Source organism: Mustelus asterias, chromosome 12 (genome assembly GCF_964213995.1).
Source record: "Mustelus asterias chromosome 12, sMusAst1.hap1.1, whole genome shotgun sequence".
Taxonomy (NCBI): Eukaryota; Metazoa; Chordata; class Chondrichthyes; order Carcharhiniformes; family Triakidae; genus Mustelus; species Mustelus asterias.
The window spans coordinates 75,657,450-75,672,919 of record NC_135812.1 but is presented as its reverse complement, the minus strand read 5'-3'; the positions used below and the strand labels follow the sequence as shown (position 1 = coordinate 75,672,919).

General features: G+C 39.5%; 1 protein-coding gene across 1 annotated transcript in view; it reads left to right on the top strand.

Moving 5' to 3' along the window:
• Window positions 1-15,470, top strand: part of LOC144502041 (myosin-10) — a 167,488-nt gene that overhangs the window by 82,303 nt on the left and 69,715 nt on the right. Inside the window, exons 6-9 of the mRNA XM_078226052.1 lie at window positions 340-369; window positions 2,512-2,532; window positions 6,277-6,321; window positions 6,913-7,005. Of these exons, the coding sequence (XP_078082178.1) occupies window positions 340-369; window positions 2,512-2,532; window positions 6,277-6,321; window positions 6,913-7,005 (189 nt within the window). The remainder of the gene's footprint in view (window positions 1-339; window positions 370-2,511; window positions 2,533-6,276; window positions 6,322-6,912; window positions 7,006-15,470) is intronic.

Sequence of the window (15,470 nt, the reverse complement as noted above, 5' to 3'; positions counted from 1 at the left end):
CACTTTTTTGCAGTGCAAAATCAGACAGTTGTGTTGGGGATGGTCCCTCGCTGTAGCAACTCCTGGATAGCAATAGGTGAAGAGTTTTGTAAATGACCATTCAGCATCTGAAGCAGTACGATTTTAAAAAGCCACAACTAAAATCAGTACTTAACAGCGGATAAATCTTTCAGTTCACCCAAATCATTGTTTAATTCCATGAGCAAAAACGGATACCTTTGTGCTTCAGTGGAATGCTTGCTCTACAGAGCTTGGGGCAATGTAGCTCGCTGTGTTAATGCATATTTGAAATGAATGTGGATTTCCTAATATTGCTATTTATTTGTTTGCAACAAGCAGCCCATATCGCCTAAACCAGTGAAACACCAGGCAAGTGTTAATGCGATTTAGTTTAACTCTTTACAGCATGTGATTGACACTTCTTCCAGTTTACTGATTACTTCTATTAATTTTGAATTTTCTTTTCACTTTGTCTTTTGCTTTTGTAATTGCTTCACGAGTTCTTTAAAGGAATCACTAGGCAACTTTTCACAAGTTCACGAACATCTACTTGCTTCCTGGTCTTTTTCTATAATGTACATTCTGAAGTAAAATGATCAATTCCATATTATTTCAGCTGCCTGCCACACACTAATTGAAGACTTGTTTTTCCAATGCACTATTTTCAAAAGTGACACTTTGAAGATTGCGCATACTCAAACATCGAAACTTTTGAACACTTGCTAGTGTATGCGTAATTTCTACCCAAACTCAACTTTCTTATCTTTTGGTGACTATATTTATTGTTGAGGCTGACATTTCCCTATTAGTGATTTTCGAATTGGATTTCCTGCAGGAAATGGCATAAATATAATAATCATATAATTTAGAGGCTATTGCTTGAATTTAGCTGCTTCGCTCTTGATATGATGCATTGCAATATTTCTTCAGAGGCAAATGATGAGAGAGAGAGAGAGAGAGATATCATTTTCTTTAGAAAAAAGATGCCGGGCAGGGGGGGGCATTATCTGGCCTGTTTATGTGAAATCACTCTTCAATATGTTGCCTTTTCTCATGCTAAGCCCAATTCTTTTGTATCCTATTTCTCTCAAAATCAGTTTCCTGTTGGATCTTAGCCTGTATTGTTAAGCTGAAAACTGTAAATTCTGTAATCCATTTCCTTTTTTTTGAAAATTAAATGCAACAGAGGTAGCTCTCTATTCATTTCCTTTCCCCAATAAATGTGCTGTCATTTAATACCTCAAACCTTTTCAGTGGAAAAATGACGTTCGTATTTCCAGAGTACAAGTTGCTAATTAGTGTATTTTATGATGTTCCTTGGTGCTTATCCATCTTGTCCCTGTAGCATCACCTTTATCAGGGTGATTCTAATTCAGACCACTAACTTTATTTTGTAGTGTATGAGCTTGCCTGCTGCTGAAGCTCTCATCCACATTTTTGTTACCTCCTTACTCGATTCCAACCTTCAGGCACCCCCCCCCCCCCCCCCCCCCCCCCGCCTCCCCCAAATCATATTACTCCACCCTCCAAATCTGAGCTGATTCCAAACACTCTGCTGCCCTATTTCCAACCAGCACCAAGTTCTGTTCACCCAGTGCCCCTGCACGTGCTGACCTACACTGACTCTTGTCCCAACATCATGATTTTAAAATTCTTGTACTGACATTCAGATCCCTCCACATCCTCTCTCTCTCACCTCTGTTTCCATAGCCTTCAAGAATTCTGCATTCCTCCGCTTGTCTTCATTCCTCATCCACCCAAATTCCCTTTAGCCCATACCTTCAACCAAATTGGTCCCAAAGTCTGGAATTTCCGAAGACTGTCCATATCTATCTCCTTTGAAGACTGCCCCTAAAACCTGTGTCTCATCAATCTTTTGGATCAATTGTGATTTTTCAGTCGTTGCTGTTGTTTTGGGAATGTGGTACTCAAATTCTGTACTTAAACATCAGGCCTATTATGAAAGAATAAGGCCGGAAAGTTGCTTGGAGGGGGACTGATGAGGGAAGGGAGGGTTCTTCAAAAAAAAGCTATAGTTCTGACCAAAAACCTTTCTTCACTAGGAGGGGATGTGGGTGAATGGAAAATTAATATATTTAGTGAAGAGTAAAGAATTTCAAATGCTTTTAAATGATGATTTTGGAATCGTTGACATTGTTGCTGCATTTGTTTTAAGCCCATAAACCCATCAGAATATGTTTCAGTTACTTCACAATGTGATCAATGCTGACCTTGAAGGTTGGTTAGATTCATTTTTGGACTTGCCTTCATCTGTCTTATTGAATTATAGGAAGAGAAGCTCTTTTAAAAAATGAAAAGCTTTTGTTGAGATATTGAAATTATATCTACCTTTTCATTTTATTAAATCCTGTGTATATCTCACTTTTTCACCATCAGTGTTAATGGGCTTCTGATTTCTGATGCAAATTGGAAGTAATAAGTAAACTGTGTGTTGCTGTGTCACTAACATTTTATTTTGGTATGCTATTTGTTTCTGCCCATTGACTACAGAGTGGAACTTCACTTTTATATGTGAGTAGCATGTTGTTTTAAGTCCCTGCTGTTTGGGCTCTGGTAATTTCATGGTATATCTCACACTGGGCACATGGAACAGGATGCTATTGTTCATGTATGCAACAGATGGGATCTTTTCTCCCAGAGTTTAATAAACTTGCAGCAAACAATAGCATCAATTCTTAATTATGCCTTTCCTATTTTGCATTGCTTTGCATGATTTTGCTGCTTACCTGCTAAAACCAAAGCAATCCTTTCTTTGTTACAGAAGTGCTGGTCTGTACTCCAGAAAACACTTGCAACATATTTGCACCAAGTGGAAAAAGTTTATGCAATGTCAAATTATTGGAAGAGATGTAAACGTGGATAGTTATAAAACTGTCCTTTTAGATTTGAGGCACAGCACTTGAGACTTTGAAGTTTCTAAGATGATGGTACTCTGCCTACTCAAAACAGAATCCAATTTACTTTGAGTTGATCAGCACCAGCTGCATTTTTTTTTGAAACTGCACCAGTCTGCTCGATGACTGAACCATGATGCATTTGCATTGTTCTAGTAATTGCTTTCATTGCTGCTCTTTGTTTGAAAACTGCGCAAGTATTTTGAAAATAACTTTTTTTTTACTGTAGCAAATCTAAGCTGCTTCAGTTGGGCAAGGAAATTCTTGATCTAAACAATTTTATTGAAGGATTCAGTGAAAGTCTTGATACTGTAAAATAACTTTACCTTTTTCCAGTGTATTTTTCCATTGCTTCGGGGGGGAGAAGTAGTGTTGGAGGAGCCGGGCTCCCTGGTGCAATATATCAGGAATTTGCTGGTTTCTATCTAACATTTGTAACTTTACTCCACACGCTCTCCAAATCTTGTACGTTTGTTACAGGAGCTTCCTTCTAGAAATTTGAGTACTGGACTGTTTTATCTGCCATTCAAAAATGCAAACCTCAATGTGCAAAAGCAGGCTAAAATTGTAGAGTGAAGGATACTAATTATTTCTGCAATATTTACCCTAAATGTTTACTTGGAAATTCCTTGCCTACTTTTCACAAATTGATTTAACTTTCAGGTATCATGTTCATTATCAGTTTCTGTACATCTAAGTCTTGTTCTATAATAAAGAAAGCTGCTGTGCTCTGCTATGCCTGTCTGATCTGAGACTAACTGGTAATGCATTCTTTTTTTCTCCCCTTCTCAGATGTTTGCGGTTTATTAAATAACACACTGTCTGTGTATTGAGAATAATGAATATGCACAGTTTATGCTTGGATATTATCCATTTCACATTGTTGATGTATTGGCTCCAGTCAGTGCTGGAAAAACAGCCATGGTGGGCATACGTGGCCAATAAATATAACATCACAACCCAAATATCCTCAGCCTAAGACTGGGTTTTGTTTTTCATCACCTTATTTGAAATGTAGAAATTTACTTGATAAATTTATTACTCTTTGCTTGCAGCACATTGGATTGTACATTTCCGCATGTAAATTACTAAGATTTATACATTACGTTTTTAAATCTAAATTCAAGGGTTTTATGAACTTTTATATTTGATTTCAATGTATGATAGCACAGTGACACCATCAAATGGAACACTGCAAACAAGGCCAGAGTAGGATTTGAATGCTGTGATGTGCTCCAAATAATTCTAGATATAAGATGTAGATTCTAGATACAATTGTAGATTGAAGGTTTTTGTTCAATAAGTCCAATGGTCCAGCTCAGGACTCCCAAATATAGCAATCATAGTCTTTTTTAATCTCCCTTCTCGAATTGTCATGAGCGATATATATTAAAGTATTATCAATTAAGCCAGTTGGAACTTGGTTTCCTCCAACAGTCCAGACATGTGCAGCTTGGATGGATTGGCCTTGCTAAATTTCCCCCAGTGTCACAAGATGTGGAGGTTAGGGGGATTAGTGGGGTAAATGCATGGGGTTACAGGGATAGGGCGGGGGACCTGGGTGAGCTGCCCCCTCAGAGTTGGTGCAGACTCGATGAGCTGAATGGCCTCCTTCTGCATTGTAAGGATTCTGATAGTTTTCAGAAGCACACATCTAAAACAAGCTGCATGTTGGGCAGCTTATCGGTTTGTAACTAGTTGTAGTTGTCCTGATAGCAAATAGAAGTAATCAGTGGAGTAGTAGCGAGTTGTGATGTGGATCAATCACTGCCTTGGTTAGGATCAGAAAACTCTCTATAGACTTGGGAATCGACCAGGCTCTGGAAATTAAGTGCATTAATTAGTGCATGATAATGAAAATTAATTAGTGTGTGACATAGCTAGACTTAATGGACTGTTTTTTCCCCTCGTGTTACCCTATACAAGCCCTGAACTGTGCATCTTCGCTATTCCTTCACTTAACAAATGTTAGTGATATTCTATTAGAAGATTAACTGGGTACTATGTACTACAATTAACCTTTGAATGCTTTAAGTTTTAGTCCTTTAAAAATGCCTTTGCACTCCATTGACTGAAAAATAGCTCAATTTCTGGCCCTTTAGGAGAGTGGTTACAGCGAATTAATTTCGGAAGACTCCATAGTAATTCTAAAATGTCTAATTTTAATTAAAGTATCAAGCTCCAGTTTTTCAAATGATATGATGCAAAGTTGACCTGCTTACTTTTGGAATTGTTTAAAATGACATGAATGTGACAGAATAGGCTGTACCTGGATGGGGATAATGATTCTAAACATAAGCAAAGGACAGGTTCAGAAGGTAAACTAATCACTGTTTCCATAATGGAAGTTAATTTTTTAGTCTGATCTGCTGGGAGTGGAACTCCAGCTGGGAAAAGCTACAGGACAGAAAAGAATAGCAGGAAAATGAAGATGCAAAATATCCCCCTTTTTTTAAGTGCTTTACTAGGCTCTTGTAACTGACCTTCACCTTTTGTGTCAGTGTTATTGAAATGCTTCTTATTAAACCTTTAATTCTGGTTTGTATCATCGAAGTGGGTGTATGTTCATGAGCCTGCCTAAGAATATCTTTGCAACAAGTCAAAGATGAAGTGTTACATGGGGTTTCCACTTTTTTTAGGGGGGGGTGGGGAGAGGGTGAGATGATTATTACTGAGGTCTGTTTATGTAAAGTGTCCTTGACAACTAGTGTTTCAAGTGCTTAGTTGTGGGCATGTACTTGGTCTCGACCAATTAGTGCTGGGGGCCGAATCCTAACTTGCATTCCCAGTTTTTGAATGCATCCCAGGAATAGGAAAACACAATTCCATTATCTGAATGGGGAGGGAGATGGGGGCAAATTCAGCCTATACTAGCTCTCCAATAGAGCATCTTACCCAGACACCCCCCCACACTTCATGACTAATCCCCCTAACCTACATATCTTGAGACACTAAAGGGCAATTTAGCATGGCCAATCCAACTAACCTACATATCTTTGGAGTGTAGGAAGAAACCGGCACATCCTGAGGAAACCCACACAGACATGGGGAGAACTCCACACAGACTGCTATGGTTGTTCTTCAGACAACATGCAACAAACATTAATGAAAATGTTGTGGAATAAATTGACTGACTATGAAGGCAACAAAACCTACTGATGCTTTAAAAGATAACCTTAGTTAGAATCCATGAGAATGTGGGAATCTTAATATATATTTTTCTTCTGGAATAATTCTCATTAGCATGTATTCAAAAATCACTTTCTTGATTTTTGTATTACCTGCGACAATGGTCACCTTTTGAATCCAAGTCTGAAAGTTAATACTCTAGCCGGCCGATGCTAGATCTCTCTGTTTCGAGGTAATACTGGAGTATTTGCCCTTGCAGTTTGGATATATCTGGCAGGTGAGTGTAACTTGGTCAGAGGTAAATCTGAAGAGGTTGGATCTATTTTGATACTTCACAAACCCTCAATCTGCATTGTTGCCATCTTTTACTTTTAGCCTTGCCAGCTATTTAAAGAAAAGTTTCCATCAATTCAGGCCAATGGCAACACGTTCTTGTGAAGTCACCAGAATTAAATGTATCTGACCAATGCAAGAGCAGCTGTGGGTTATGGCCATTGCCTGGTTTGTATTAATTATGCAATGAGTGCAAAGTCACTATTTAAAATAGTTCATTTAATCTAGCCCGTCTTCTCTTGGCATTCAGATGTGATTGAAATCTAAATGTTGGCAAGCACACATGGACTGTATTTAATTTTCCCCAGTCAGACTGTAGTGGGTATGAATAGCCTTCGGGTGTTGGATTGGAAACCATTCTTCTACAAAATTACTGATCAAAAACCTACAAACTTCATAAAATCCCCCAAAGCACCCAATTGGCATTTTTCCACGAATTGAAGAGTAGATGGGTAGTGATTTGGGACGCCATGTTTATATGGTTATGGAGATGGTCTCTTTCATTACTGTAATGAGTTCTTTTGCCTTTATTCAGGGTGAACTGGAACAGCAGCTTCTGCAAGCAAACCCTATATTAGAATCGTTTGGTAATGCCAAAACTGTGAAAAATGACAACTCTTCACGTTTTGTAAGTAAGCCATACTAAATTTTGATGGTAACAAACTTTTTTCATGTTACAGCTGTATCTTGTTTATGCATTTTGTTGGATCAGGTCCCATTCCAGTGTTATGATCGCTGTGCAAACCCTATTCCAAAGGAAACTTGATCCATGAATCGCAATCTATCTTTTCTTGTATTCTGACAGAGAGAAAATGTATTCTGAACTTGGAAGCCACAAATTCCAGTAACACCTTTTGGATTTTAATGATTAGATTAAAACATTCATTAACAAAAGAAAAGAGTATTTAAGCACACCAGATTACAATTACGCAGTATAAAATCTGATTCACTGAACATTCCTCAATCTACCTCTCCTGGTTAACCACACATGTGAACACCCTCAAGGCAACTTCCCTTTATAGATGTTTAACTATAAAATTCCAGTAATACCACAAGGCAAACCCACTGTTGCTGTAGGAAAAGTATATTACAGGACTCGGGAACTTTAAAAACACAACCCTGCTTTCTGGAATCAGACACTTTCCTGGCTTCGCTGGAATAGCTACTTAAAACTCTGAACCATCACAACTCTTTTCCCAACACCAAGCTATATCCTAGGAGATCTTGCATAGCCGCCCCAATATAACTCTGCATTTCTCCTTAAATATCCTTTTACTCCATCTTTGATTCTGTTGTTTTTGGCACTTCTTTGTACATTACTTTTCCAAAATATAAAAATCTTAAATGTTCTCTTTTATTCCCTCCACTTTAAATGTAACAACCTTTTCAAAGTTGTAAAACCATTTGCTCCCTTAAAATTTAACAGCCGAAAATTTAAACCCTTACTGATCCCCTAATGCAAATTTCTACCCACTGTTCACCTGGCCATACCTACTTCAAGTGCATGTCTTTAACACCTATACTCTCATGTGTCAAGCACCATCAGACAGACTTATTAAATTTTTTTTCACACACACCCGCAAGTCTGCTTCACAGAATAAGATACGAATGCATGTATCGGGAATTAGCTGTGTCATTACATTCATTTATCAATCGATGTCGCAAAAGCAGATGATCTGGTCAGTCATTGTTCTCATGTATGACCTTGCACACACACGGCTGCCATGTTCACCTGCAAAATGATTGCTTATAAAGCACTTGGCAATGTTTTGAGAATGTGGAAAATGTTATAAAATGTCTGAGACGGAAATGGAAGGTTTTGTCCAACCGACCTTCCAAAATCACTATTCTGAATGTGAAGTTAATCCGTGAAATACTCAACTATCAAATGAAGTACAAAAGCTTTGTTATTTAGGATGTTGATTTGATCTGTGAAGTTCCAACAAAATGCTTGGCCGACATTTAGAATGTGTATTGGGTTAACTTTTTTACTTGTGGGATATGGGCATTGCTGGCTGGGTCCAACATTTATTGCCCATCCCTAACTGCACTCCATTTCAGAGGGCACTTGAGAGTCAACTACAGTGCTGTGGATCTGGAGTCTCATGTAGACCAGGAAAGGACAGCAGGCTTCCTGCCCTAAAGGACATGAGTGAACCAGATGAGTTTTTGTGGCAATCGACTATGGTTCCATGGTCATCATTAGACTCTCTTTAATTGCAGATTATTATAGAATTCGGATGTCTCCGTCTGCCGTGGTGGGATTGCTAATCCAGTGACAATACAACTACACACTGTCTCCCCTGGCAGCATGTACTTAACACCTCTAACAATCCAATATATTTGTAGACTTCCAAGATGGCCTGGAATCACAATCGATAAAAATGTTTTGCTTACTTTTTTGAAACTAAAAGAACTTTATAATTTTAAAACTAGCATGGAAAATAAACTTGAATCTGCATGAGTATTCATACAATTATAAATCAGTGATATTGCTACTTGATCCTTGCTCATTTGTGTTTTGTATTTCAGCAAGAGAACTGCAATTTATATAAACATGGTTGTTCTGGGCTTTTTCCTAACAGTTCCCACATGTCTGCCATTAATATTTAGTCTGAAAGGATAATAGAATATCACAATTATGTGCCAATGATGTATGACTGCTGCAGGCTTGTTATGGTTGCTGTATGTCTGTTCTGTCTGCATGAAGTTCTGGTTGAGAAAAACCTTTTAACTAGAATCAATCGTTCAAAGTAAAGCTAGTTTGCGAAGAGGTGTATAATTTCACTGGCGTTTTCTCCATTCAGTTGTTTTTAATTCCTAATTTGGCATCTCTGCATATAGATAGAGATGCTGTAATAATAACTTTACCTTTTAAAGAATCCTTGTTTACACTCCTGGGCTATCCTGCTGTGATGTAAAATGTAATGGGGCATTTTGAGGAAAACTAAAGCTACAATTGAGCAAGGTATCACGTGCCTAATTTCAATTCTGTTCCTTGGAATAATCAACGCTGCACTCAAGTTCTGGAATTGGTCAGGTTTTAGTTACCCACTTAGCTTTTATATAGCAAATCAAACTGTTCTCCTGGTCGTGTGGCCTGTGAAAAGCTGAAGTTTCTGGCCCCATTTGTTGGATTATTTTGCAGGGTAGAAACACAAATGTCAGAAACTGTAGTCACGTGGAGATGGGGAATTGAGGTTATACAGAAGCTGCTTCTACATTGAGACTTATTTGGAACTCGTCTTGAGAAACTCTCCCTGCTGCCTGTAGACTCCCTCTGGACTCCATTATTCCAACACTCCTAGCTGGTCACCCACCTTCTACCCATGGTAAACTTGAAGTTTGCCAAGGGTCGAAGTTTACTTGCTACCCATATTTTAACTCACTGCAGGTCCTGTTCACTGATCACTCTATGTTCACTAACCTACGCTAGCTTCCGGTTAATTCGTCTGTGGCCTCCCTACCCCTCTGATCTCCTCCAACCCCTCTTGAGATATCGGCAGTCCTCTAATTCTGACCTCTTTTGCATTCTCAATTATAATCACTCCACCATTGGCCATGTCTTCAGTTGCCCAGTCTCCACGCTCTGGAATTCCCTCCCTACATTTCTTTCCACCCCCTCCTCTCTACCTCACTTTCCTCCTTTAGGCACTCAGTTTTACAGAGATATTGGTCATCTGACCTAATATCCCCTCTTGTGGCTCAGTGTCGTGTCATTGTTTTGTAATGACCCTGTGTAGAGCCGCAAGACTTTAACATCTCTACTTTAAAGGTGCTAGACAAGTATGTTATTGGGCTGCTCATGTTACCCATGTTGGGTGTCTTGGGGCAGGCTCCCAGCCTGGTTTGGAGTATTGGTGTGGGTTGTCTGTCAGGTTAGGAGTCTGAGTACCCCCCCCCCCCCCCTCTCTCCCAGAGGATTCCTACACTGCCTATCACTTTCATCTTTAATTAATAACATACCACGTAACATACCTGAGCCATGAGTATAAAAATAGTTTTGTAAAATGTTTTGGATGACATCCTAGTGCTTATGATGCCAGTTGAGTCCTTTGTAGATTAAGGTCTTGAAATCCCCAGGTAGCTTGAAGGAACACCCCCTTCCTGCAGGCAGCAATCTTGTTTTATAGCTTTCCTGCTTTCTTTTGAGTTTTCATGCTTCTGTCCTTATTTATTATTGGGCAGAAAAACTGAGATCTGACCTGAGAACCTCCCTGGCCCTAACAAGAAGATCCAAACCTTTGCTGGGGAAAGATAGTTGATCCCAAACCAATTTGACTGCATTCCTCCTGAGGTCCATTTACCGGCAGCAGCAGCCCCACTTTAATTTGGTACCATGTACAATTTGCATCATTTCTAGATCAATCTTTGAGGGGGTGGAAGGAAGAGAGAAAATGCACATTTTTATTTGGAACATTATGGTCATCTGGATTGCAGGAGGCAAATTTTAATGCATGGCATCTTTGCCATATTTGGAGTTTTGACTTGCAGAAGGATTTTTGTTAGAAAGTATTTGAGGCTAACTTGATGGTTCCAGCATAATTGAAGCAATAGTTTTAGAAGTGTGAAATGTTGAGGGAAAGTTGTAGCCAACTCTAAGTCCCTGGTCTGAAGCAATACATCTGCAAGTTATTTAATGTTTTCAAACTGATGTGGTCTAATCCCCATGGTATTTTTATTCCGTAACCTGATAGATATTGTAGAAGCTTTAAAAATGGAAGTGTCTACTGTGCCAGCTACAATTCCTTAGATTTTAACGTTTCTATCATCGTATAAATCAAAGACTTGAACATTGTGTGGAGTTTGAGAGATGACCTGGCGCATAAATTTTCAAATAGCAAGTGATGGGGAGAAGCTGGGGAAAGATGGAATGAGCAGTAAAGCGAATTTCTTGACAGGTAGACATTTTCAGTACGGAATTGGAATGTTTTAAATGCTAAACGCTAGTGCAGCTTGTGGATGAAAGTAAAACATTTTAAATCTCAACGTGATGAAATCTGAAAGGCAGAAAGTTAAATGTTACACAGCAGTCCTGGCTGTCGTCTCTAATCAGTTTGCACAGAACAGAAAAATAGGATCCAACATGTTCATGAGCTGAATCTGGTCAGTGACACGCAGCTGCCCATAAGAGGAATTAATTGACTCCTATGTTCACAAACCAATATATAGGTAAGAAAATCTTTATGGTGGGGGTGGAGGAGAGAGCAGGGAAGCATTGTAAAATTTTCTGTCCTCCAACAGTGAATTTGTGCTTTTCAAGGTGATGTCATTTATTCCCCAAGTAAATTTTTAAGAGGAAAAGATGTTTTGGGGCATGCATGAATGTTTCACTCTTCCATTTTGTGTTTTGCTATTTCCCGCATCCTTATCTCTTTCTCATGATTAGTGGACTCAAAATACTTGCGACAGTTTACCGTGAGCATCTTCCACGATTCCGATCATTCAAATGTATTTTTAAGGATCTGGGGCAAGTTGACTGTTTGCAACGAATGGCCAATATAAATTTGGTTTTCTGTGGAGCAAGACTGTCAAAATAGCTCTGTGGGCTGAGCTACCATTCTCCAATACCTCAATTGTTGACCAATACTGATGTGTAACTTTGTTTTAAAACATGGAAGATAACTTGAACAGAGAATGCCAGGAACACTTCAGCATGTCATTCAGCCTTGTGTCAAATCTCTTCAAATAAAAATCTTCTGCCCTTGATCCTTGAGTACAACAACTTGTAATGTCAATAATATAGCATAAGATTTCATTACCGTGCCAAGGCAGGGAAGAATTTCAGGTGTAAAGTTCTGTGCTGGGAGTGAACATCTGTAGAATCTGCAGTGAAATGATTCTTGATTTAACCTCCGTCGTGGCAAACTCCTGACTTCCATAAGAGACTGGGTTCTGTGGTTTGTCATGTGGATCACAGTTGGCCCACATATGGATATTAAGAATGAAAAGCAGATTTTTTTCCATTGTCATTTAACTAAAACATCCCTGTAATTTCGGTTATCAGTAGTTCAGCTTGATGGCATCCATCCAGCAGTTGAGATTGTCTCCATCTCATTGACATTGAAGTAGTGCATTCTCAAATGGTTTAACTATTTGCAAGCCGCGACTTTGAGCTGTATGGGTTCTGAGTGACTTCTGGCTCCGTCACGAGTGTTAAAATTCTGCAGAGAGTAACTCACTTCCTGACGCCCTGAAGCCTGGCCACCATCCACAGGGCACAAGTCAGGGTCTCACTCTTAATATCCATATGTAGGCCAACTGTGATCCAAATGACAAACCGCAGAACCCAGTCTCTTTGGAATTCAGGAGTTTGCCATGAACGTGGTTATATCAAGAATCGTTTCACTGCAGAACACCCTGGCTGATTATACAGATGTTCACTCCCAGCACAGAACACTCCACTGCCTAGAAAGACAAGACTACGCTAGAAAGACGAGGACAGCAAGCACATGGATCGCCATCAGCTGCCAATTCCGCTTCAAGTCACTCACCATCCTGGCTTGGAAATGCATTGTTGTTCATCACCGTCGCTGGGTCAAAATTTACCTCACAGCACCTGCACCACATGTGCAGTTCTCTTACCAATCCCATTCTTGGCCAATGTGAGCCTTGTCAGTTGGAATTTCAGCACTACTTTGGTCTTGATAGCAAAGCAAAATGCATAGGCCCGTAACTTCTGAGTAGTGGAACATGGTAACTGGAGTGGGGCTACCCAAAGTTGGAACCCCAGGTCAGGATTGCAGAGTAGTGACCTGGGAAGTGCAAACATTCACTGGACAAGTGTCCTGCAATGGAAACCACCCAAAAATATTAAATTGCAAACTGCAGATGGTTGCAACTATCGTACAGCAATGGTTACCCAGAAAAATTATGAATTAAAACCACTTCTAACTTCTGGGTAACTATAGTACTGATCACAGACCCCCTTCATGGGACTCAACTCCCACGTGACCTGTTGACCCCCCTCCCCCAGTCCTACCAACTTAGCGTACAAACTTGGCTTCACACTGGCCTTTTATGGTAGCTGGTGCTGTTGAAAAGGAGCATGGTTTCCTTGCCGCCTGACTCTCCAGTCCTCTATGCACAGCCTCAGGTACCTTGTACATTGCACAGTTCCCAGACAAGGTCAGACAAAGGAGTGGCTGAATATCAATGACAGTCTGACTCTAGTTGCCACTCCACAGAGGTCCTCAGTCTGCTCCTCCGTGGGGAAAACCAAATGCAGTAGAAAAAAGTAGTGTTCAACTTCAGAGGTCACTATACACTTGGACCTTTTTATATTAAAATCACTTTGCGCTGCATTAATCATAAATTTAAAATGATGCACTGAAAAGCAGGGTAGAGGGCTGTGGGGAACAGACAAAGTGGAGTTGAGACCAGGATAAGATCTGCCACAGTCATGTTAAATGGCGGAGTGGGCTCCAAGGGCTGAATTGCCTACTCGCTCCTAGTTTCAATGAAATGGTCCTTAATCTTTTTTCAGCCCAATAATGAGGTGGGAAGGTTGCACAGAGCACCTGGTTTATGGTAGGCTGTTAGAGATTGACTGACTGTCTTGGCTTTTCTCAAGCTCTGAAACTTAATTTTGTAAAGGGAAGTTTGAATGTTTGAGCTTGTTGTTCACTGCCCCAATGTACTGTGATAACTTGCAAAAATGGGTATTGCCCAGGTGTGGGACTCCCATGAATAAGGCACATGGCTTGTTTACTCTGATACATTGGTATATACACCACAATTCATGCATGATATAAGAACAGGAAGCTAGTATTAAATTGAACATTTTTGCATGCAATCCTATCCAGGCATTATGTGGCCTAGATCTGACTGCTGTTCAGGGTACCCTTCATGAAAGAATGAGTTCAGAGGTTAAATTGGAACTAAAAAATAAAAATGCCATTTTAATGTATTAAGTCATTTGAGGTTTTTTGAAGCTGTGCCTTGCGTGGCTAATGTACATAGTCAGCTGGGATTTGCATTTGATCATCACTTGGTACTTTTGAGACTGACCATGGAGCCTGTTTGCAAAAACAATGATGCTAGGAAGAAGATTGAAGGGTTGTGTTATTTATCTTCTGTCTATGGAATGGAACAAAATGTTTCCAACATTTGTGACACATTACAGTTCAGACAACTTGGTGAAGAAATGTTTTTCCAGTGAGTAAATTTCATTCTTTGTGGACTTATTATTCAATACTTATGAGCAATTAAAATAAAAATGTGTGCTCAATCACGACTAACTGGAAATGGTTTTCTGAAATGTTAGAGAATTTTGTGCCAAGTTGGAGTCCAATTTTGTCTTTACTCTCCTTCACTCTGCATAGATTTTCGTTCTCTTTCCCTCGCTCCCTCTCTCCATTATCCCAGTTTCCCTAGTCCTCCCCTTTTCCCTTTTATACTGAGTTTTCTGGTATGTTCAGCAAAGCGCACTGCTTTAGCCAGAAGCCCTCTGGGAGCTTGACCAGAATTGCTTTTGATTTATGTTGTTTCAAATAAAAACAATCCATTTTACAGTGCAGAAATATGATTGCAATCCTCCAAAGATTTTACGGGGGTAACGGATAGGTTCAAACACTGCACTGACATAGTATTGGCAATAATTTGTGGAAGGTTTTTGCAATGCTTATGGTTCTCATAGGGAACGTAGACTTGTAGAAGGCCACATTTGAGCATTTTTTAAAAAAATAAATAAATCACAGGGCCAAGTCAATAGTGAGTTTTGGCAGCCCTGTGATTTCGATGAGAAGAATCTGCTTCTCGTAATTTCACTCACTTCGGTTTATAGAATACCTACAGTGCAGAAAGACATTGTGATCCACGGTAATGCATTTAGCTCCAATATCTCCTCAGATTTGCAAACCAGCTTCAAATATTAAACAGTTTAGGCTGATGATTTATTTCTCTCTGGATCTTCTCTTCCTTTCCACTGTTGCAAAGTATTGCTCTGTATTTAGATCTGTCTAGGTATCATCTCTTTGCCAATATTGACTTTCAATTGTAGACTTAAGTCACCATGTCAGCTTCTGATCATTGAACATAACAGTGAAATTGTCTGTATAATTATAGGCAGGACTTGTTCCTAATTATAGGCAG